This window comes from Schistocerca gregaria, chromosome 2 (genome assembly GCF_023897955.1).
Source record: "Schistocerca gregaria isolate iqSchGreg1 chromosome 2, iqSchGreg1.2, whole genome shotgun sequence".
Classification (NCBI taxonomy): domain Eukaryota; kingdom Metazoa; phylum Arthropoda; class Insecta; order Orthoptera; family Acrididae; genus Schistocerca; species Schistocerca gregaria.
In genome coordinates this window covers 349,784,729-349,810,848 of record NC_064921.1, presented here as the reverse complement: position 1 = coordinate 349,810,848, position 26,120 = coordinate 349,784,729, and the positions used below count along the sequence as shown (strand labels likewise).

The window sequence follows — 26,120 nt, the reverse complement described above, 5'->3', positions numbered from 1 at the left end:
CATTGTGGTTTGGATTCACGTGTCGGTCATCACATCACAAGCTTAGGCCCTAATATTTTTTCATTATATTCTTCTCTCATGAGTCAGCATATCCTTAAATACTCTGGTTTATGTTGTTAATTGATTTTGTGTTACATTCCTACTAATGATTGAGTATATTCTTCTGTTCTGTACCCGTTGTTGTGAGTCGGCCCAGTCATCATACAATTAGGCTCTGATGTTTTTCTTCTTTTTTGATGGTTTTGGAGGCTTGACTCTCTAGATGCAAATTTGAAATTTGTAATTCTAATAATTACCATTGTCTCTGCACTCATTTCTATAGTTTAATGTTGTAATGTTGTAGTTCTGAATTTGTATCGTTTTTCTTGTGACAGTATGTTACACAGATCTGAAAATATGAATGCCAAATCTTCACATGTGTATAGATTATGACTTATATAGTAGATATTTTTCTTATGTTTTCTGCAATATGTTATGTATCATATACTTCTACACATCTGTATTCCATCTTTCGGCTTCATTTTGCACACCATCTGGCAAACCTTATAGTAGATCAAAAATACTGCAAATTCATTGTTTCCAAATTTTGTGAGGGGATATTGTAAAGGGACATCCTCCTCTAGCATTACTTTTCCTCAACAGCAGCAGTTGATACCAAAAATGTTTTTCGAATTTTGGACAAGTCAGTATTATCTCAGCTACCTTTCTGAAAAATTTAATGTAATCTTATACACAATATGTTATATTTCAAGCTAAAATCTATGAAAAGGAATTACTTTGTTTTCCTTGTTGCAATCAAAATGTATTAGCTCTGAATGTGCACTTAATTTTTTTTATGTAACATTTGAAATTACAAACTATTTGACACACTTAAAATTTCTATTGTTAATTACACAATCTAGTACTGTTTATGTTTATTTCTGGATTAATTTATAAAATAATAATCTAAACTAATAGAAATTCATTTGTCAAGAGAAACTGTAAACCCTTTGGAATATTGTTATTACCGCAGAGTGAAGTAGTAGTAAGCATGCCTCTGATGCAATGAGACATATTTTTGTATTTTGGATGAATAAAGTAATTTTGACTTTGCTAACAGGGAAATTCAAAAGACAGTGTGATATAGTAAAATGTGAGAAAATAAATTATTGTGAAAACAAAAATTCTGCACAGGCACACTTCAAAACTATTGAAACCAATTGAACCAAAAGAGCCTAAAATGTAAGTATTTCAGCTTCAAGAATCAGATCCATAGACATGAAGAACTGTGTGATAAAAGATAAGTAAAAAGTTTATTATAAATCTTACTCCTCTCGAATCTTCTGAAAAGACTTCACCATCGTGGACAGTAGCAACAACAAGAAAGGGAGGGGTAGATTACAGCTTTTTTTTTTAAGAGGCTCATTCCTAGACAATGCTATAACAATCTCTCCTTTGTCAATGTTGCTTATGTCAGTGGATTCTCCCATTTGGAGCCTGTGTTATTGGTGGAATGAACCCATTCACATCTCTGCTCCAGTTATATACTTTGCTTACCATCTCACATACCTGCAGTGCCACCAAGTGGCATTCAGTATCAAAGTGAACAGTGGGCACAATGCTTTGTCTCATTAGTATGTCTTCCTTGTTAGAGTACTTTCATATTTATGAATGAAAAATGCAAAATAAAAACTGTCATACACTTTGATGAAAGGTCCAGTGATTCCATGTTGTTGTTGTTGTTGTGGTCTTCAGTCCTGAGAATGGTCTGATGCAGCTATCCATGCTACTCTATCCTGTGCAAACTTTTTCATCTCTCAGTACCTACTGCAACCTACATCCTTCTGAATCTGCTTAGTGTAGTCATCTTGTGGTCTCCCTCTACGATTTTTACCCTCCACGCTGCCCTCCAATACTAAATTGGTGATCCCTTGATGCCTCAGAACATGTCCTACCAACCGATCCCTTCTTCTGGTCAAGTTGTGCCTCAAACTTCTCTTCTCCCCAATCCGATTCAATACTTTCTCATTAGTTATGTGATCTATCAATCTAATCTTCAACATTCTTCTGTAACCCCACATTTCAAAAGCTTCTATTCTCTTCTTGTCCAAACTATTTATCGTCCATGATTCACTTCCATACATGGCAACACTCCATACAAATACTGTCAGAAATGAGTTCCTGACACTTAAATCTATACTCGATGTTAACAAATTTCTGTTCTTCAGAAACGCTGTCCTTGCCATTGCCAGCCTACATTTTATATTTTGCTCCCCAAATAGCAAAACTCCTTTACTACTTTAAGTGTCTCATTTCCTAATCTAATTCCCTTAGCATCACCCGACTTAATTAGACTAAATTCCATTATCCTCATTTTGCTGTTGTTGATGTTCATCTTATATCCTCCTTTCAAGACACTATCCATTCCGTTCAACTGCTCTTCCAAGTCCTTTGCTGTCTCTGACAGAATGACAATGTCATCGGCAAACCTGAAAGTTTTTATTTCTTCTCCGTGGATTTTAATACCTACTCCAAATTTTTCTTTTATTTCCTTCACTGCTTGCTCAATATACAGATTGAATAACATCAGGGAGAGACTACAACTCTGTCTCACTCCCTTCCAAACCACTGCTTCCCTTTCATGTCCCTCGACTCTTATAACTGCAATCTGGTTCCTGTACAAATTGTAAAAGGCTTTTCGCTCCCTGTATTTTACCCCTGCCACCTTTAGAATTTGAAAGAGAGTATTCCAGTCTACATTGTCAAAAGCTTTCTCTATGTCTACAAATGCTATAAATGTAGGTTTGCCCTTCCTGAATCTAGCTTCTAAGATAAGTTGTAGGGTCAGTATTGCCTCACGTGTTCCAACATTTCTACAGAATCCAAACTGATCATCCACGAGGTCGGCTTCTACTAGTTTTTCCATTTGTCGGTAAAAAATTCGCGTTAGTATTTTGCAGCTGTGACTTATTAAACTGATAGTTTGGTAATTTTCACATCTGACAACACCTGCTCTCTTTGGGATTGGACTTATTATATTCTTCTTGAAGTCTGAGGGTATTTCGCCTGTCTCATACATCTTGCTCACCAGATGGTAGAGTTTTGTCAGGACTGGCTCTCCCAAGGCTATCAGTAGTTCCAATGGAATGTTGTCTACTCCCGGGGCCTTGTTTCGACTCAGGTCTTTCAGAGCTCTGTCAAACTCTTCACGCAGTATCGTATCTCCCATTTCATCTTCATCTATATCCTCTTCCATTTCCATAATATTGTCCTCAAGTACACCGCCCTTGTATAGAACCTCTATATACTCCTTCCACCTTTGTGCTTTATCTCCTTTGCTTAGAACTGGGTTTCCATCTGAGCTCTTAATATTCATACAAGTGGTCCTCTTTTCTCCAAAGGTCTCTTTAATTTTCCTGTAGGCAGTATCTATCTTACCCCTAGTGAGATAAGCCTCTACATCCTTACATTTGTCCTCTAGCCATCCCTGTTTAGCCATTTTGCGCTTCCTGTCGATCTGATTTTTGAGACGTTTGTATTCCTTTTTGCCTACTTCATTTACTGCATTTTTATATTTTCTCCTTTCATCAATTAAATTCAATATTTCTTCTGTTACCCAAGGATTTCTAGTAGCCCTCATCTTTTTACCTACTTGATCCTCTGCTGCCTTCACTACTTCATCCCTCAAAGCTACCCATTCTTCTTCTACTGTATTTCTTTCCCCCATTCCTGTCAATTGCTCCCTTATGCTCTCCCTGAAGCTCTGTACTGCCTCTGGTTCTTTTAGTTTACCCAGGTCCCATTTCCTTAAATTCCCACCTTTTTGCAGTTTCTTCAGTTTTAACCTACAGTTCATAACCAATAGATTGTGGTCAGAGTCCACATCTGCCCCTGGAAATGTCTTACAATCTAAAACCTGGTTCCTAAATCTATGTCGTACCATTATATAATCTATCTGAAACCTGTCAGTATCTTCAGGCTTCTTCCGTGTATACAGCCTTCTTTTATGATTCTTGAACCAAGTGTTAGCTATGATTAAGTTGTGCTCTGTGCAAAATTCTACCAGGCGGCTTCCTCTTTCATTTCTTTGCCCCCGTCCATATTCACCTACGACGTTTCCTTCTCTCCCTTTTCCTACTACCGAATTCCAGTCACCCATGACTATTAAATTTTTGTCACCCTTCACTATCTGAATAGTTTCTTTTATTTGATCATACATTTCTTCAATTTCTTTGTCATCTACAGAGCTAGTTCTCATATAAACTTGTACTACTGTAGTAGTTGTGGGCTTCGTATCTATCTTGGCCACCATAATGCGTTCACTATGTTGTTTGTAGTAGCCTACCTGCATTCCTATTTTTTTTATTCGTTATTAAACCTACTCCTGCATTACCCCTATTTGATTTTGTATTTATAACCCTGTAGTCACCTGACCAGAAGTCTTGTTCCTCCTGCCACCGAACTTCACTAATTCCCACTATATCTAACTTTAACCTATCCATTTCCCTTTTAAATTTTCTAACCTACCTGCCTGATAAAGGGATCTGACATTCCACGCTCCGATTCATAGAACGCCAGTTTTCTTTTTCCTGATTACGACATCCTCTTGAATAGTCCCCTCCCAGAGATCCAAATGGGGGACTATTTTACCTCTGGAATATTTTACCCAAGAGGACGCCATCATCATTTAATCATTCAGTAAACCTGGATGCCCTCGGGAAAAATTACGGCTGTAGCTTTCCCTTGCTTTCAGTCGTTCGCAGTACCAGCACAGCAAGGCTGTTTTGGTTACTGTTACAATGCCAGATCAGTCAATCATCCAGACTGTTGCCCCTGCAACTACTGAAAAGGCTGCTGCCCCTCTTCAGGAACCACACGTTTGTCTGGCCTCTCAACAGATACCCCTCCGTTGTGCTTGCACCTACGGTACAGCTATCTGTATCGCTGAGGCATGCAAGCCTCCCCACCCACGGCAAGGTCCATGGTTCATGGGGGGAGGAGTGATTCCATATGAAAATGAAATTAACAATCTGTAGTAGTAGTACAGCTATGCTTAAATGCTATGGAGGAAATATTTTGTTCCACATGCACAAGATTCAGAAAATATTTGTAAGTCTTCCTGATAAGGCACTTTTTTCATGAGTGCAGTGATTGCAGTGCAGTTTGTTTCTGGGGACTTCCACATTTATGAACACAAAAGGACCATTAAGTTATATGTTGAAACACATCATATTATATAGTGGAAGGTGCGGTAAAGTGACCGGGGAGGGAGAAATGCCCAACTCATATTTTTTGCTGTGAACAATGTTGTTACCTGCCAGTAGGTGGTTGTATTAGTTCTAATATACAACATTGTTGTTGTCAGTGAGTTTCATAGAGGAAACTTGTTCCATTATCTTTTATAAAAACACTTCTGATTTTCAGTTGTCTGATATAAGCTAAGTCATTTGTAATATTAACTAAATGACAGATTATAATATGAAATTCTTTTTGTTGTGCCAATCTGTAGCCCAATGATTATCTTTATGGTGAGCAGCAATCTGTCTTTTATCCTAATACTGTGGATATTCCAACCTGGAGTTTCCATTGTTTGACTAAGTCAAACAATCGTTGTTGTCTTGCTACCTTACTTAAAGTGACCAGTTTTTACAATATAAATGCCTGAAGAGTGTTGTCAACAAATGTAGTTTCTTTTTGTTTCTGTTCATTTGATATGTCCCTCTGTGAACTACTAATGCCTACATGGTATCCAATTTGGAAGTGTGTCCACACTACTCGTCAGGCAAAGTGACCAAGGTGTTTACCCCAAAGAGAGTCAGTTACTTTCATATATTACCCATAACACTACAGATCAGACTTACTTCTAAACCCTTTTGTATATGAAGCTATCATCTAACATCTTGCCCCTTTGTGGCCATTGTGAATTCACTAATTTATACTAGTTGAAATATTTCTGTTCTGCTATATTCAGCCTAATACAAAAATCCAATTAGAAATAATCTGCTTCAACCACTTGGTATTGTTTAAGTTACTAGGACATCAACACGTCTAGAAAATATGTCTGAAAATCTGAACGACAAACAAGTGATGCAGTTGCAACGGTACTGGCTACATCAACTGAGACAGGGAAAAGTGGCAATATTACAAGTCCTATGAAAAATGCAAGTAGTCATTATATAATATTTTCTTATTAACTTAAAAATGTTTAGTATCTTGCCTTGTAATATGTAAATACAAAATGTGTAAGAAGCAATCTTCTGTTAGTAACCACGGTTTGGTGAAACATCACTTTCCCTTAGTGTGGTTACTTTACCCCACCTTTCCATATTCATCTACCTCCATAACAGAATGATGTGCTTTTCATTATTCCTGATATCCACATCACATTTTTATTGACAATACACGACAGTTAGATACATATTTTTATGAATTATAATTGCAACTATGATTAACAATAAGATGCTGCTTAAACTACATTAAATATAGCACAATTTCCTCCCTGGACTAGTTGTATATTATACTGATTTACATAACTCTTAATTGTGAAAATTATGTAGAAAATTCAAAGTATAACTAACATTCTAATTAACATATTTGAGATATACACTACACTCAGTAATCTGCAAGAACATAGTCTTTCTCATTTACTTTAAGTAACTTGCCTGTACCTGTAGTTAATTTTTTTAATTTACCATATCTCTGGCTTAGCCACAAGTAGTATATAAGACATAGATAAAACCAAAAGAAACCAATATATGTAGCTAATGCTGTGAGTGAAGCTATTGGTGTAATTACATGTGGAGTGGTTCGATAATAAAATTTCTGACATAAGCCTCTATAGTAGACAGAAAAATACGTGTCATCCTCACATGCTGATAAAGCTGGGCCTATTATATATACAGGTTCTCCTTCAATATTGCCTCCAGGCCCATAATTGCAAACAAGGGTGTCTATAACATCAGTCTCATACTTCATTCGAGTGTAACCACAGCCCACAGCTTCTGTCCTACCCCACACCATCTGTGTATAGGAGCTGTATGATGATTCAGGGTCCCTGAAAAAAGTATTTATTTTATTCACTGGTTTCAATTATGTCATGTACACAGTGTTTAACATTCAACATATCAGTATTAAACAGCTTTTGTTAGGATTTATAAAGAGATGTTATTGTAGTAATGAAAAAAGACTGTGGCTATGTTGCAATGATTAAATTAATTTGAAATAAATACAATTCTGTATAGTTTCTAATCCTGAGCTACTCATCATGCCAAAGTGAAAGAAAGCAGAATGATAAACCCAAGCATTAGATGACAAAAGTCATGGGACACCTCCTGATATAGTGCAGCAACTCTACATGGCATGGGCCCAACAGATTGTAGAAAGTCCCCTGCAGAAATATTGAGCCATTCTGCCTCTACAACCATCCATAATTGTGAAAGTGTTACCGGTGCAGGATTTTGTGCATGGACATACCTCTCAATTATGTCCTATAAATGTTAAATGGAATTCGTGTTGGGTGATATAGGTGGTCAAATCATTAGTCAAGTTGTCCAGAATGTTCTTCAAATTGATTGTGAGCAATTGTTGCCTGATGATATGATGCATTATACCACACTTGTTTGAAGGAAATAAACTTATCATAAACACAAAAAGAACAATAGCCTTGAACTTTCATATACCCCAGGCTAAGCAACAAAATGAACACTCAATGAAAATAGAAATTCTTCCAATCCATCTGTGGCATGAATCAGCAAACCAGTGTTTAATAGTATTAGTTGAAAACAATCTTGGTTGAAATTTTAGTTTTTTTATTTATCAACTACATGTTTCACCTTATTTAGGCATCTTCAAGCTGATCTACATAAAAAACAGAGAACAAATACATCTATTTAAGGATCATCATCACATTGTGCAGATTTGGGTAACCTAAAAGCATGTTTAAACAGATCAAATACTGAAAGAGGAAATAGCGTAATTTGGTATTTCTTAGGATGATCCATTTGAATAGCTGAAGGGCATCGTCGAGTGCATCAGGCCAACATTGCCTTCATTTACCTCAGCAAATATTAGGAAAATAAAATAGTAAAAACAGATAAGAGAATTCACTAATGATTGGACACTCAGAAATGCAAGCATATTGCCGAAGCCTTATGATGAGGCCTTACCTTTCTAGATGGATATGAGTGACTCCAAGACCTGCACAACGTGTTCTCGTTCACAGGAGCACATAATAGATTATGTGAAGCAACTTAAATCACTTAACAAAAGCAAGTCTTCTGGTCCAGACTGTTCCTTTTGGAGTATGCTGATGCATTAGCTCCATACTTAACAATCATATACAACCGTTCACTCGACGAAAGATCCGTATCCAAAGACTGGAAAGTTGCACAGGTCACACCAATCTTCAAGAAAGGTAGTAGGAGTAATGCACTAAATTACATGCCCATATCATTAACGTCAATAAACAGTAGGATTTTGGAACATATTTGTATTCAAACATCATGAATTACCTTGAAGAAAATGGTCTATTGACACACAGTCAACATGGGTTTAGAAAACATCGTTCCTGTGAAACACAACTAGCTCTTTATTCACATGAAGCATTGAGTGCTATTGACAAGGGATTTCGGATCGATTCCATATTTCTGGAAGGCTTTTGAAACTGTACCACACAAGCAGCTCATAGTGAAATTGCGTGCTTATAGAATATCATCTGTTATGTGAATGGATTTGTGATTTCCTGTCAGAGAGGTCACAGTTCATAGTAATTGATGGAAAGTCATCAAATAAAACAGAAGTGATTTCTGGCAATCCCCAAGATAGTATTATAAGCCCTTTGCTGTTCCTTATCTACAAAATGATTTGGGAGACAATCTGAGCAGCATGGTGTGTGATCCTTACCAGATAGGACTGATGGAAGTTCAAAGAAAGGCAGTACATTTTGTATTATTGCAAAATATGGGAGAGAGTGTCACAGAAATGGTACAGGATTTGGGCTGGACATCATTAAAAGAAAGGACTTTTTTGTTGTGATGGAATCTTCTCATGAAATTCCAATCAGCAACTTTCTCCTCCAAATGTGAAAATATTTTGTTGACACCAACCTACATAGGGAGGAACAATCACCACGATAAAATAAGGGAAATCAGAGCTTGGACAGAAAGATATACATGTTCAGTCTTTCCGTGAGCTATATGAGATTGGAATAATAGAGAATTGTGAAGGTGGTTCATTGAACCCTCTGCCAGGCACATAAATGTGATTTGCAGAGTATCCATGTAGATGTAGATGTACACATCAGAGCTGGACTGTTTAAATAATCAGGGGTTTACTGATACAACAGAAGATGCGACAGGGGTGTTATGCTGTGTGAGATGAATTTGGAAGATGGCCCTTGTGTTTATGACTTCACTAGGATATTGCCACCTGATTTTGAAATTATAATTAATATTACAGGGGCAATTGTTTCAAAGAAAGACAAATTTCAAAAACCCAATTCTTGTAAACACTTGCTCATACTTTACATTTTTTGGTAACTGGAGATTCCTCTTGAAGCTTATCACATCTGTTCCAAATTTCAAAGCCAGGCATGTCTCAAATATATTATGTAGTTTGTGATGTAGGACAGAGCATAAACAAACAATGGCACTGCATAGCAGCATTTAGTGGTAGTAGACCGGAAACAATATTCTTTTACTTATTGTTGGACAGTTTGGTCCAAACCAAGAATAAGCAATAGCATTTCACAACGCTGTTGTTGAGTCACATAATGTCCCTCAATTGCTACTTTGGGGTTGACATGTTGACTTAATCATATTTTACTGTTCTGTATTATTACTCGCATTCTTTGACAGAATGTCATTTCATGGTGATGGTGAATTGAAGATTTATTGCAATTGTCAATCTTGCTACAATTAAATGTCAGTTAATGATACACCAGCAGTAAAAAACACTTAGAAGACCCTAATATAAGTGATACTAATGCACAGAGCTGTATATGAACAACATGGTCTTGGGAATAATGATATGTGTTTATGGTGTTAGAGGAAGTAGGTTCATGTCATGCTACATGCTAATTTTTTTCCTGTTTTTGTGTTTGTACCCCTTCTTGTCTTCCTTTTCATGTAATAGAAATACGTTCTGCAATATTGGATTTTATTTATGTATACGAGGATTTTCTCTTGGAAATGAGTTTCTTCTATTTTGTGACTTCAGCTTTTCAAGGTTGTGGATAGGCAGGAGCCTAACAGGATGCCTGAAATTGCTGCAAGGGAAACAAGCAGCAACCAAATTTTATGTCTTTGTTGGCTCTTACTACAATGAAATTCTATTGGTTACTTTTGTTTCATGGAAAGTTGTCACTAATTATTATTTAGCTTTTTAATCTGTACAAAACAGCTGTGGAACACTATTTTTGTGCAAACATTAGCAGTCCAGCAGTAGCTGTGAACTATGATACAAACATTGTTGCAGAACATGGTCCAAATTCTATGTAAAGGTGCCTTTAAGGGCTCCACGCATGAGCTATGGCTCACAGCAATCTACAGTTTGTAATATTGCCTGCAATTTGTCGTTAGCCTTGATAACCCACACATGACAGATTCACCAAGCAATTTCATTCAGTATTATGAATGCCACTCTATAGAGAAGATCTGCTATGGAAAATGAACTCTATGTTCATCAGCAGTTGACATTTATTTCCATATTCCCATCAATACTTGCAAAAAATAATTTTAAAATGAACTAGAATTATAATTTATTATACTTGGTTTCAAATGGTTTCCTTCAGAATTGTAGGATAGTTTATCGGATATATTACATTTTTCACTGTCACCATGTGGGTTGTGTACGTCTTTCAAATGTGTTAACAAAATTCATTTCTCATTTATTAGTCCTCAATTCCTTTTTTATTCATTAGTCTTATAGTTTAACTGCAAGTATTTATAGAATTTGCAATCTTGATGTGTCTATAGAGATGTTGTCAATAGCAGTGCTATTGATTAGTGTAGCTCTTGCTATAAATTGTACGAGAGAGAGTTAGATTACATGAAATGACAAAGGACTTGACTATAGCTTTGTAACTGATTTTCCTTCAACCTTTAAATATCCTCTTAACAATACAATATATATGCCTTCTGTTTAGAAGTTAAAAACTCTAATAATGTGTGTAATTATTTCATAAATAACTCAAAATTGTCAGATAGTGGCCATTGTATCAAGTCTATTACTGTGGACTTATCATCATTTCTACTTCTATATCACAAGCATCAAAATGGTAATCACAGGAAAATCAGAATTTGTATTCATAATATAAATGGCAACACCATCCCCCCCACTTCACTCAGTATAGTTCATAGTCCTTGAACAACTATAAATTCTAAACAGCCATATTGCCACACGCTGATGCTAAGTGCTAACCATCCATCACTACAGTCACAGACCACATGCAATCCATCAGACTGCAATCAGGGACTGAACACTGCAATTTGCTGACACACCTACAATCTACGAAGCAATAGATTACGTGTGCAATGGGTTGCTGTGATCCAGCACTCATTTTGTGGGGCCCTTTAGAGATAAAAAGAATAACTTGCTGGTTTCAGTGAATCCTGCAGTACTCTGAAGATCAGTCTTATTTGGAAAATGAAATGTATAGTGGAAGATCACTTTCATTTAAAGGCAAAAGATGTACAAAAATGGCTCAGGAATACATCTGAACACACATACATTCATATATAATAATGCCTGTGATTGGTTTGGAGGTTTCATTTTTGCCCGTGTTATTTGTTTGTCTTCAACAATCAACCAGAAATTTTGCTCTATTTGTGGAAAGAGCAATGTTCTGCTCAAAATGTCTTTTAATAGACACATTAAAGTCTGGAAAAATGGGGAAAGAAAATCTTGATTTTTGTCACTTTTCTTCCATTTCATGAAAACAAATTCCTTCTCCTTTTTTACTCTTTAAGAAATCATAAAAATTCTAAATCATTATAACTGCATTTTGAACTCACAGGACAAACATGCTTAGATGTTCAGGTTAATCTAGCATGAAGAATATACTTCAAATGACAGACTGCGAATTTTTCCATTTCTGGAATGCATTTTATAGAACATTAACACAGAAAATAATTATGGATAGATCATTGTACTTTTCACGCTACCAGTGTGGTAAAATTCTTAAGTTGCAATCACTAACATGCTATTTTTTCTTCTCCTTGCTTTCAAAATCTGATTAAATATGCAGAGCACTATTCAAAATAATATACAGATTTTAGACAGGACTCATTAACAACTATGGATCAGTTTTTGGTAAAAACATCAAAGTCTGTCTGCTGTTCACAGAGTCGTTGATTGTTAATTTATGTTCATGGAGTGTAAAAAACCATGTTTGGTACATTGTATGAATATTTCATGTTTTTGCTGTAGTTAGAACACATAAACTCAATGTACACATGTTGGAAAATTTATAATTTTGTGCTCATACTTCACACCAATTTGGAAAAGGAGTTATACATAAAATATAAGTTATATTTTTCCACGAATATTCAGTTGTCTTCTGATTGCTTATATAGGCAAGTCAGAGTACACATTGCTGGAATGAGAGAGCAGCTCATAGCCAATGCCAGCTTGTCACTACGTGGCATTAGTGTTGTGTGTAGTGAGAGGATTCAGAACTGTACAACAGGCAGTTTCAGGCACAGAAACCAAGGAAAAAATATCTTATTTCATAACTGCGGGACTAACTTCTCTTTCATATCAGTAACCAAAATTTTGCTTATGGCCTTTTTTTGAAGTTGACTAATTGTGGGACAAGAATCAACATGCATTTTGATGTGAAAAATCTGATGATTTTCTTGTTAGAAGACTCAATTAAATCTTCACAAAAACAAATTGAAACATTCTGTGAAGAAAACTCAATTTAAGGTTTAATAAATAATCCTCCTACTTCCATTTCACAAGGAAGGCATAGAGAAAACCACAGAGGGATCTTCTGACAAATTGTGACCTTCACTATTTTCTTACTTACCACATGAAAAACTGGAAGCCAAACTACAATACAAAATGGGAAGACATTATGGGACTTTACAAAAAGTCAGTCAACAATCAGAACAAAGCCATCATCACTAAATAATAATCAGATGCTGTAATCTCAGGATCAAAAAGTACTGCCAGTCTTTGTGCACTTATGAAGTTGTTTTCTGCCATTAGAGCCATTCAGGCATTTACAGAATCCAAGACAAAATATCAAACTGGAGTGAACAAAATGTGACTAGTCTGCTGAGAATGGGATCAAAATGTGAAGGACTAGAAATCAGTTGCATAGTTTTTGCCAATGACAACACCGTAAAATCAAATAATGTACAAATTACTAATAATGTACAAATTACTAAGATCTAAAATTTCAGCTGAAATGAATTTCTGATGTAACTGGTTATGGGATATGAACTGAAGAAAGAAGCACTTCAGGCATAAATAACAAAACCTGAAGTAAGCTAGCAGAGTAAGGTGTCCATTCATCCTGTTTTTCTGGGGACAGTCCCATTTTCTTCCAAAATGTCCCACTGTCTTGAAAGTTCTTTTGGGGACACTCAAATGACCCACTTTTTTATTTTCCTTGAGTAATGTATTTTATATTACTGGATGCTTCATTTGCAGTTAGTTACGGTGCATTGTGCACCAGGAAAAGTCGTTTGTACAACAGTGAGTTTACTTTTATCACTGGTAGTGGAAAAACAGTTGTATGTATGTTGTGCAAATCAAACTTTGCAATTGGCATAGCGAAAAGTCTGACACTGTAAATCACATTAAGATGAACAAACATTGCATGAGTGTTCAAACAAAAATGCACCCCCTTGATGAAATACATACATAAATGTGAAAAGTATGGTGGCAGTGCAGTAGAATAATCATAAAAAATTATTTTGAGTCATCTGAGCACATGATGGAAAGGTAAACATCTTTGTGCATTAAATTTTGTCAGTACAAGATTTTTGCCCTGTTTTTCCCTCAGTTGTCCTAAGTTTTTTAACAAAGCTTTTAAAATGGCCCCCTTTTTTTTTAATAAAAATGAAATGGACATTATATACCAGAGTTCAAGAGCTATGCACAGCAAGAAGTACCTCCAAGAAAACAAAAAAGTTGCAAATTGAATGAGAATAGTTCTGAAGTTTGTAATTGTGTTTGCAACTGAAGCCTTATTCCTGAGTGTCAATAAAGGGCTAGAGAAACTTACAGACAAAGCCATTGAAGGAATTCTGGGACTCACTCAGAAGACTGACATCAACAAAAAAGGATAGATAAAAGAAAAGAAAAGTAATAGAAATCATCCACAAGTAATGAGCAATTATATATAACACATCACATGAGTTGACAGCAGCAGGTTGACTAAAAAAAGTTTTTATTTTGTTGGTATGAAATTCTAACCTTGATGGTCTGGATCATAAGCAGTACAGGAGACCATCAAACACACTAGATCACATCACTGTCAAATCCATTTCTTCTGACTGCTTCCTTTAGTAGTCCAAACAAATTAAAATCACAGGGTGATAAGTCTCGACTGTAGGGGGGATGTTCTAGTATGGCCCAGAACAATTCCTGTATTTTTTGTTGAGTTCAGGCAGCTATGTGGGGTTGAGCGTTGTCATGATGGATGATCACATTCTGCACTGGAAATGTGTGCCTTTCTGATGATATGCCAATTTTATTTGGTGCAAAAGTTGTCAATAGTATGCAGGATTCACAGTAAAATGTTTGTGGAGGAAACTGATGAGAAGAACTCCTTTAAAAACAAAATAGATGGTTGCAAGAATCTTCCCTGTGGAAAGGCAGTTTTTGACTTTTACAGGTGCAGGTTCATCCTTTTTGTGTCATTCCAAGCTACTTTTCTTCAAACCTTCAGAGTCATCATAGGTCAAAAACTAGTAAAAAAAAAGTTTCACTTCAGTTTGGTAGCTTATCACTTGCCATTTGCACGCCTCAAGACAATGAAATTTGTGCTCTCTGGTGAGAAGACCACCTTGTGGGCAATTTTTGAAATCCCATGTTCTCAGTAACGATCGCTTGAACTCTACCATAGTTTATACCAAACTCAGTAACAATTTTAGCAACTGTTATTTGGTGATTGTCTTCAATAATTTGGCTAACGATGGGAATATTCTCCTGTCATGCGGGTCCTTGGGTGGTTTCACTGAGCCGCATTGTCAACTCTTTCTTGACCTTATAAAAACTGTCTGTGCCGCATGTACACTTGAGTCTTTCTCAAGGTGTTGTTCCTGAACTGTGCCACAAGTCTTTTCAAAATTTCAGACCATTTTACACATTCTGTTGAGAGAAACTTGATTGTAAAGTGTTGTGCAACAGATGTTGCACCTCTTTTTCTGACATTGTGATTTTGGCTAAAGAAATGCCATGACAGTGTTTCAGCTATGGGGGACAATAACTGGAAATGAAAGAAATAATGAGCAGAGATTTGTCAGTCTCTGTTTAGAGCCAAGACTTTCCACTGAAGGGGGATCCAGCTTTTTCAATACTTGTAAATTCATGATGACATGTTTTATACCACACTGTCAGCCTATAAAATTGCAGAACCATGAAAGTGGCATGCAACAATCATCTAATTGCTATAAGTGTACTAAATGCTTGAATGCACAAAAGAATAGCCTTCCAGAGCAACATCAGAAAGAAGTTAAGTGTAACAGTATCTACATTCTGTATGTAAGACTACAAGTGAATTTCTCATTCAGAAATCTCATCTGAGTGTCATTTTATTGTGAGAAGGTTGAGTTACTCCTTGTTTAAGAAGGTGCAACGCAGCTAGCTCTTTATTCGCACGAAGTAATGGCCGCTATCGACAGGGGATCTCAAGTTGATTCCGTATTTCTAGATTTCCGGAAAGCTTTTGACACCGTTCCTCACAAGCGACTTCTAATCAAGCTGCGGAGCTATGGGGTATCGTCTCAGTTGTGCGACTGGATTCGTGATTTCCTGTCAGGAAGGTCGCAGTTCGTAGTAATAGACGGCAAATCATCGAGTAAAACTGAAGTGATATCAGGTGTTCCCCAGGGAAGCGTCCTGGGACCTCTACTGTTCCTGATCTATATAAATGACCTGGGTGACAATCTGAGCAGTTCTCTTAGACTGTTCGCAGATGATGCTGTAATTTACCGTCTAGTAAGGTCATCCGAAGACCAGTATCAGCTGCAAAGCGATTTAGAAAAGATTGCTGTATGGTGTGTCAGGTGGCAGTTGACGCTAAATAATGAAAAGTGTGAGATGGTCCACATGAGTTCCAAAAGAAATCCGTTGGAATTCGATTACTCGATAAATAGTACAATTCTCAAGGCTGTCAATTCAACTAAGTACCTGGGTGTTAAAATTACGAACAAGTTCAGTTGGAAGGACCACATAGATAATATTGTCGGGAAGGCGAGCCAAAGGTTGCGTTTCATTGGCAGGACACTTAGAAGATGCAACAAGTCCACTAAAGAGACAGCTTACACTACACTCGTTCGTCCTCTGTTAGAATATTACTGCGCGGTGTGGGACCCTTACCAGGTGGGATTGACGGAGGACATCGAAAGGGTGCAAAAAAAGGGCAGCTCGTTTTGTATTATCGCGTTATAGGGGAGAGAGTGTGGCAGATATGATACACGAGTTGGGATGGAAGTCATTACAGCATAGACGTTTTTCGTCGCGGCGAGACCTTTTTACGAAATTTCAGTCACCAACTTTCTCTTCCGAATGCGAAAATATTTTGTTGAGCCCAACCTACATAGGTAGGAATGATCATCAAAATAAAATAAGAGAAATCAGAGCTCGAACAGAAAGGTTTAGGTGTTCGTTTTTCCCGCTCGCTGTTCGGGAGTGGAATAGTAGAGAGATAGTATGATTGTGGTTCGATGAACCCTCTGCCAAGCACTTAAATGTGAATTGCAGAGTAGTCATGTAGATGTAGATGTAGATGTAACAGCACATGTAAAAATTCAACAGTGGTAAGATCATGACTTGTCAAGAGTGCAGCTTATCAGTCCACAGTATTATTCATCACACTGGTTTAAATTCCATAACTGTCATGCAAGTAGGGAGTCTGTGGGTTCAGTAGGGCCTTATTCATCACCATGTAGGATCACACTGTTGCAGCTTTGCTGTGTCAGCAGGTCAGCAGAGAGCAGCTTGCTACATTGGTGACCTAACAACAAAACTGGAAGCTGGAGTGCCACCAAACCACATTTCAGACAAGTGCTGGCTCTGTGGACAGCACCATGATGGATGTATCCATGTGTGGAGGCTCCGAGAAGCATATCCATTTCCATATTGCATTTGTCTTCATCATACAGGCCCATCGAATGGTGTTATGCTTTGGGATGCCACTGGATGCACAGCATGATCATCTCTGGCTTGCACAATTGTTAATTTGGACAGCAACCTAATCAACAAATGATATTGTGGGAATAAGACTGTGTGATGTGTTTGCATAAAATCTAAATCAAATATATATAAAATGCAAAAATTTTGATGTACAAATACTGCCAAAAATATTGCAGAGAAGCTGCCCCATGGAAAACCTGTAAATAAATTTAAGTAGATAACAGTGACCAACAACAAAAAGGACAAATGTGCAAATGGTTCAGTGAAATAGGTCAACTTAGGTTAATTTCTTGCAACAGGTGACTCCATACTGAAAAATCTTGTAGTTCAAAATTATGAAATAGATGTTTGCCCCAGAATCCAATAGCATTTGATCTACAAACATTTCAAAAAACCTTGAATTCAAAACAGAATGTAGTTGAAAATTGAAATGAACCTAAAATCAGCAATAGCTGTACCTTAATTTGCATTGTGATAAATTCTATTTGAAACAGCAGTGAGGAAGATATCATAAGCGAAACAAGAAACTTTTTTCTCTTGCCCAGTGTTGTATATTCAGGATCTAGGCTTGTAACTAGTATGATTTTACACAGAAAGTTGATAAGTGATACACACATAGAGAAATTAAAAAGTAGCATTAGGGAACAGTCAAAAAAGCTTTGTGCAAAACTGATTAATCCAAAAAAATTCTTAAATTACAGATGACTGGGAAAGAATATGTTACATTTAAATAGGTAAATAGGTAAAATGAAGGAAAGGCAACCACTCACCTATAGCAGACTGATGTGTGAATCATGGCAATGAGTGACAGGAAACAGTATTCACAGTAGCTTTTGGGCTCTTGCTCTTTCACTAGCAAAATTACAGGCATTCACGCATACAACCACACAGACATCCAAATGACTCTCCCATGGTCATGGTGAGACTGATTATTTATAACTGATTTTTGAAAGCACATGTCTGAACTGATGGATGTGGGGTGGGGTGGGTGAGGGGGATAGGGATGGACACAAAGAGGGGGTAGGAGTATAGAGGCAGGTCATTGGACAGATGATCCTCGGGTTGCATAAGGAGTACAGAGGATAGAGCAAAAAGAGATATAGGAAGGAGAAATGGGAGAAAGGGAGGGAAGATAGAAGGGAGAAGGGTAGGAAAGGGGTGGGGGGAGAAGACAAATGGGGAGTGAGAAGGGAGAGGGAAGAGGGGGAGAGAAAGACGGGGAATGCTCATGTGGGAGGAGGAAGATTGGTGGGAGAAGATAGTGGATGATATGAATGGAGAAGTAGTGATGTGGACAGAAGAGGGAGAAGAAAAGGTAAGGAGAGGTAATGGGGCAGGTTGGTGGAAGTTTAGGCCAGTAAGACTGTGAGAATGCAGGATATGTTAGAGAGACAGTTCGCATCTGCATAGTACAGAGAAACTCATGCAGGAATGGAGAATCAAAATGGCCTTCATGGTCAGACAGCTATTGAAATCATTTGTGTTGTGGTGTGCTGCATATTCAGCAACTGTATGGTTTGCCACAGTTTGGCAGCGCCTATTCTTGTGAGTTTACAGCTTGTTACTTGTCATGCTCATATACACACAGTGCAGTCACATTAACCAACATCAACAGGCAATAATCACTCACAGATGCAGGAAGCAGCACTAACAGTGAATGATTTATAAAACATGTTGGGGAGGGACACGGAAATCATTGCAGTCATTGTTGTAATGTAGAAATGGAGTGATTTATCTGATGTCCAAAAGAGCATAATCATTGGCTTTTGGGCCACAGGTGGAAGCACTTCCACAGCAGCTAAATTTGTAAAGTGTTCATGTGCCACTGTGGTTAAAGTATACAATGCATAGCAAAAAGGGCACTATCCAAAAACAGTGCAGATGCAACTGTGGTGCACCATAGGTCACAAATGAGAGGAGGAAGCAACAGATGTGGATAAGTGTATGGGCAAATAGATGTGCAACTGTTGAGCAACTGACCACCCAAATGATAGAAGGGGCTACCAACAGTGTCTCCTGAATGACTGTTCAGTGAAAAATGCTGCATATGGGCCACTGTAGAAGGCTTCTGATTCATGCATCCACTGTTCATCAGTGATGAAGGCTGGAATTTGCACACCAGTACTACAACTGGATATCTGCTGAGTGGTAACAGGTGACCTCCTGAAATCAATCACATTTTATGCTATATTGCATAGATGCCCACTGATGTATGTGGCATGAAATGTCTGAAAGCAAACATCCTGCAACATTTGTCAGAAGGGTCCAGGCCAGAGGAGGCAGCATTATGGTGTGGGGAGCACTTTTGTGACATTCTCTGAGTTATCTCATCATTCAGGAAGGCACAAGGGGTCAATAGAAATACACGTCTGTCCTTGGTGACCATGTCTACCCTTACATGCAGTTTGTTTTACCTCAGCCTGACAACATCTAGCAGCAGTCAGTGCAACATGTCACACAGCTTGAAATATACATGCATGGCTTGAAGAACACCAGGCTGACTTTACCATACTCCCTCAGCAACCATACTCCATGCATTCAAACTCAACTGACAGTCTGTGGAACAGCCTTGTTTGATCTGTATATGCCATGGATCCTCAAATGAGAACCCTAGCACAGCTGACCATGATACTGGAGTTGGCATGGCTCAACATCCCTGTCAGTATCTTCCACAACCACACCGACTCTTTTCCTGCATGTCTTAGAGTGAATGGCCACACCAAACTGTGGCAAACAATGAATTTGACCATCCAGTTGCCAAACATGCTACAAATGACAGAAAAAATGTCTTCAACAGCTGCTTCACAACACATGCTATTCGAATACTACCTTCCAGCACAAGTTTTGCTTCACTATGCAGATGGGAATTCTCTCTCCAGCACACCCTGCATTCTCACAATCCCCCTATCCTAAACCTCTGTTAAACTGTTTCCAAAGTCTCGCCTTACCTTTTTCCCTCCCTCTTCTGCTCACATACTCATTTCCCATCTAGATCATGAATTGGGGCATTCTCCCTCCGTCCCTCCTTCCCCCCCTCTCTTTTACCCTATCTCCCTTCTCCTCTTTCCATCTCTCTCTCCTCCTCAGCTTCTCTCTTCCCTTTCTCCACTCCTCTCCCTTCCCTCTCCACTCCCTTCCTACCTCTCCATCCTCAAATTCCTCTCCTTTTTCATTACTTCCTCTTCCACCCTCCCCATCTTCTTAGATTTCATTTTCCTCGACCCTCCACCCATACTCCTTTCACCTTATTCTGTGGCTGTGGAATCATCTGCTGAAAGACCTGCCTCTTTCTTACTACCATGCATAGTGTCCTTCCCTGCCCTCTTCCCACACTGATCAGCAAAGACAGCTGCTTTCAATAACTAATTGTCACCATACCCACAGGAGTGTGTGTTTGGGTGTGTGCATGGTTGTGTGTGTGAATGTGTGTACTTTTGCTAGAAAAAGAGCAAGAGCTTGGAAGCTAGTGTGAATGATGTTTCCTGTTACATGTTTCTGAGCTTCACACATTGGTCTGCTATTGTTTAGTGGTTACCTTTCCCTTATTTTACATGTTGCTTCTGGAATTTCCATTATTATAACAATAAAGAAAATTCCATTTAAAATTAATTGGCTCAATGGTTTTCAATGAAAGTCATACAGACATCTGCAAAATCATTAAAAGCAGGGAAAACTAATTCATCCTGTTTGGAGTGATAAATCAATAGCGCCAATTCAAAATAAGCGTCAATTTAAACAAAGAAAAAGTTGCACTTCAAGTCATATCTAAGAATAGAGATGATTTCTGAATACATTGCAATATGAATGGCTTAACTACAAAGCTTCGAATACTTACCTGTTCTAAGACTAGCAAACCTGAAAAGAAACCTTTGGAATTGTTAATATATAAGGGAATTGGATATACATCCTAATTTGGGACATCTCTTGGAATTATGCCAGAACACAATCTTAGTTCCTCATTGTGACTTCACCTACACTGAAGGTGAGGAGGATTACCTGGTTGGTTGCACCAATAATCACCCCCATTTAGCAATAGTTCATTTATCAACCTTAACACATACAAGGATCACACAGAACTGAACACAATATGGCAAAACAGCCAAAGATAATGCTTAGAGTCCGAAGATGAATGCATATCGATGTTGGTGTCGATTTCATTGGCGCCACAAAGGCATGGAATTAAAAATTAAAGTAAATGATATAGAATATGAATGAAAAGGTTCCTTTAAAAAAATATATGCACACTACAATTACAACATTTCAGAATACAGAACAGATCTCATTTTTGGATAATATGTGTTAAATCATAATCTCTTTTACTAAAGTAGGCTACCACTAAATGAAAGGGCAGAATAGAACTGGCCATCAAAAAAAGACACTCGGATTTTTAATCAATCCCAATGTATTTGAATGTGACCTTTATCCTTCATGATTGTAATTGCAAATGAAACCTTGATTGGGAACTGAAATTGCTTATAGTGAATGGGTAAATCAGTTGGGATTATTGGATGTGGAGTATAAGAGAGTCCTCTCCAGCTGCTAGATCTATGAGGAAAGTAGATTCAATGACATTTTTGGACACAGTTTTAATCTCTGAATGGGTAGCATTACAGTGATTTGGATAATTCAGATTGCGTGAAGGTATTCTAATCATAAGCTGATAAGTGATAAATACAACTCTCCTGACACTGGGTTTTCTGTTAAAACTGACTGCACATTGTTATGTTGCAATATTTGTTTAACACTGTTTAAAATTACATATGAAGAGAAGCAGTATTTACGTTATAAGAGAAAAAAATGCATCAGAAAAAACAAACAATCAGCAATTGACAGGTAATATTCTAACACATTATCAATAATGTGATTCAAATGAGTTCTTCATATATCTACGAATATCTGATGACTCATATCTGTCTATCAAACTGTTATATCAATTAAACTATAATTTAAGAAAATATCTATATAAAGGAATTTCAATAAAGGAAATTTATTTCTTGAGACACTGAGCATTGTACACTGGTTTTCAGACCACTATTAATCTAGCACTGAAAATTTTGACAATTACCATGCACACATATGAACAAACACACACAAACTCTCTCTCTTCTCTCTCTCTCTCTCTCTCTCTCTCTCACACACACACACACACACACACACACACACACACATACACTCAGACTCACACAATTGACAAATTTCCACTTAGTTGTCTTTTCCTCCTACAACATGGAGAAAAAAAACCTGAGTGTAAATTAAAATGGATCACATCAGGGATAATAACCTCCAGTGGCAGAAAATGACAGCTACACAATGAACTAAAGCAAAACAGGAATCCAGATTATGTGCCATATGTTAACATAGATTATATTTATGGAATATGTATTTGAAGAAGAAAATTGACAAACAAAATATTTACTAAGAGATCTGTTGTCAGGTCAAAATTATGAGCTAATGTTCAAATACAAGAATTTACACACATCAGTAGTTGTTGTTGTTGCTGTTGTTATTGTTGTCTTCAGTCCTAAGACTGGTTTGATGCAGCTCTTTGTACTACTCTATCCTGTGTGAGCTTCTTCATCTCGAAGTCCTAAGACTGGTTTGATGCAGCTCTCCATGCTACTCTATTCTGTGCAAGCTTCTTCATCTCCCAGTAACTACTGCAACCTACATCCTTCTGAATCTGCTTAGTGTATTCTCTTGGTCTCCCTCTATGATTTTTACCATCTATGCTGCCCTCCAATACTAAATTGGTGATCCGATGATGCCTCAGAACATGTACTACCAACTGATCCCTTCTTCTAGTCAGGTTGTGCCACAAACTTCTCTTCTCCCCAATCCTATTCAATACCTCCTCATTAGTTATGTGATCTACTCATCTAATCTTCAGCATTCTTCTGTAGCACCACATTTCAAAAGGTTATATTATCTTCTTGTCCAAATAATTTATCATCCATGTTTCACTTCCATACATGGCTACACTCCATACAAGTATTTTCAGAAATGACTTCCTGACACTTAAATCTATACTCGATGTCAACAAATTTCTCTTCTTCAGAAAAGCTTTCCTTGCCATTGCCAGTCTACATTTTATATCATCTCTACTTCAACCATCATCAAGGTTTCTCTCCCCAAATAGCAATACTTATCTACTACTTTTAGTTTCTCATTTCCTAATCTAATTTCCTCAGCATCACCTGATTTAATTTGACTACATTCCATTATCCTCATTTTGCTTTTGTTGATGTTCATCTTATATTCTCCTTTCAGGACACTGTATATCCTGTTCAACTGCTCTTCCAGGTCTTTTGCTGCTTCTGACACAATTACAATGTCATTGGCAAACCTCAAAGTTTTTATTTCTTCTCCCTGGATTTGAGTTCCTACTCCAAATTCTTCTTTTGTTTCCTTTACTGCTTGCTCAAGATACACATTGAATAACATTCATGTCCCTTGACTGTTATAACTGCCATCTGGTTTCTGTAAAAATTGTAAATAGTCTGTTGCTCCCTGCATTTTACCCCTGCCATCTTCAGAGTTTGAAAGAGAGCATTCCAGACAATATTGTCAAAAGCTTTCTGTAAGTCTAGAAATGCTAAAAATGTATGTTTGCCTTTCCTTAATCTATCTTCTAAGATAAGTTGTAGGATCAGTATTGCCTCATGTGTTCCACCATTTCTACGGAATCCAAACTGATCTTCCCCAAGGTCGGTTTCTACCTGTTTCTCCATATGCCTGTAAAGAATTCGTGTTAGTATTTTGAAGCCATGATTTATTAAACTGATAGTTTGGTAAATTTCACACCTGCCAACATCTGCTTTCTTTGGGATTGGAATTACTATATTCTCCTTGAAGACAAGGTATTTCGCATCATATCACACACAGGTTAGTATGATGCCTTCTGCCTTGGTAACTAGTGCATTGTCCATGTGTCCAGCTCACTCCACATCATGAACAAACTATTGCATTGTCCATGTGTCCCACTCACTCCACATCGTGAACAAATGCTCATCAGTGCACCATCCACAATAGCATCAAGCACTGCATTCTGACGAATCTTGGACCATGAAGTCTCCCACTTAGCACCCTGCCTGTGCTTGGCTCTTCTATGGGGTGCAAAAGCAGTGTCTAACAAACTGCTACAATCAGGTGTAGTATGCCCCTTGTACAGGTCCTGGACCTCACCCACCAATCTGAACCCAAAAAAGAATGGTTCTGTTAGATTATATGGTGATTATGGAGATCTAAACTCTTGAACAGTACATGGCAGTTATCCCATCCCTAACATTCAAGGCTTTAATTATTCCCTCTTATGTGTGACTACCTTTATTGTCATTGACTGAAGAAAATCAAGTACCCAAGCTTCTGCACAACATTTCTGAGAAGCCTGGCATTACACCTTTCAGTGTTTTCAAATATCTCTCCATGCCCTATGGACTGAAAATGCAGTGTTTGCTTAAAATTGGACTGTTGCTATGCACATCTTGACAATACCCTACTCTTTTCTGCCAACCTCAGGATTATGACCAGCATCTGGGACCAGCTCATCCTGCCTTTCAAGATGACGGTGTGGTAATTAATGAAGATAAAACTTATTTGAGGAAAACCAAAGTGACTTCTCTTGGCCATGAGCTCAATGCTGATGGCATCACAAGCATGCCCAAGTGAACAGGGCTCGTCAACAGTTATGGCCTCCACAGACTTACCATGACCTACATCGTTCTCCAGGCATCTCAATCTTTACCAACATCACTTACCACATGTGATAGCAATTCAAGCTCCTCTCACTCACTGGGTCAAATACAGAGGGAAAAATCAATATTTTGGACTCCTGGAATGTGATCAACATTAATCCATGACAGAAACTACCTCATAAAATCAACACTCCAGCACACCTGATACAAGATGCACAACTTATCTTTACAATGGATACTAGTGGTTTGGCTAATGGGGCAGTCCTACAAAAAGTTGTGGTAGGTGAAACACTGCCGCTTTATGACTTCTCTTGAAAACTCATGGCTTCTCAAGCAAAATTGACTGTGTTTGAGTAGGAATTACTTGCTGTCTATGGAGCAGTTCGATATTTTAGGGAGGATAATAGAGGCAGACATATCATAATCTGTCTGGACTATAAGACACTTGTATAAAAGGATGTGAACCCTTGATGTTTTCATTACCTTGAACTCACTGCAAAATACACATCTGGTGTCTGACAATTACATCTCACAGAACAGATGGTGACCTTGCATCCGCAGATCCATGCACCTCCCAATCTCTGACAATCACCACAACCTGGCTCACCTGATGTTATGGCTCATAGCTGAATAGTTAATTTGGCCAAACGTCAAATGTGATTGCCACATTTGGTCACAGGCTTGCTTGGTTTACCAACATAGCAATGTTGACCACTTCACACAGCCTCCCTTTGGCCACTTCAGTATACCATGTGCATGACTTTGGCATGTGTACATCAACCTTGTTGGTTTCTTCCTGGAATCAGAAATCTACAAATACCTAATGTCAGTACTCAGCCCAGTCTTATACTGGGTCAAAGCTGGACTCCTGACATCACAGCATGATCCACTGCTTGCACTTTTGTCGACACTGGATATCTTGCTTCAGATGTCCAGATGCAGTTACCACAGACCAAGAAAGACATTTTGAATCGTCTCTGTTTGACACACTCTGCCACCTCTGTGGTAGTACATACAATCATACAACCACATAACACCAAAAGAGTGGTGACCCATTGTCTAGATGTAGCATCTTTGATTAAT

The 26,120-nt window shown here is 37.8% G+C and overlaps 1 protein-coding gene across 1 annotated transcript in view; it reads right to left on the bottom strand.

Moving 5' to 3' along the window:
• Positions 1 to 6,349: 6,349 nt before the first annotated feature.
• The window catches only part of LOC126336151 (venom allergen 5-like), a 364,266-nt gene continuing 344,495 nt past the window's right edge, over positions 6,350 to 26,120 (bottom strand). The window contains exon 6 of the mRNA XM_049999644.1: positions 6,350 to 7,033. Within this exon, the coding sequence (XP_049855601.1) occupies positions 6,592 to 7,033 (442 nt within the window). The 3' untranslated portion in view covers positions 6,350 to 6,591. The remainder of the gene's footprint in view (positions 7,034 to 26,120) is intronic.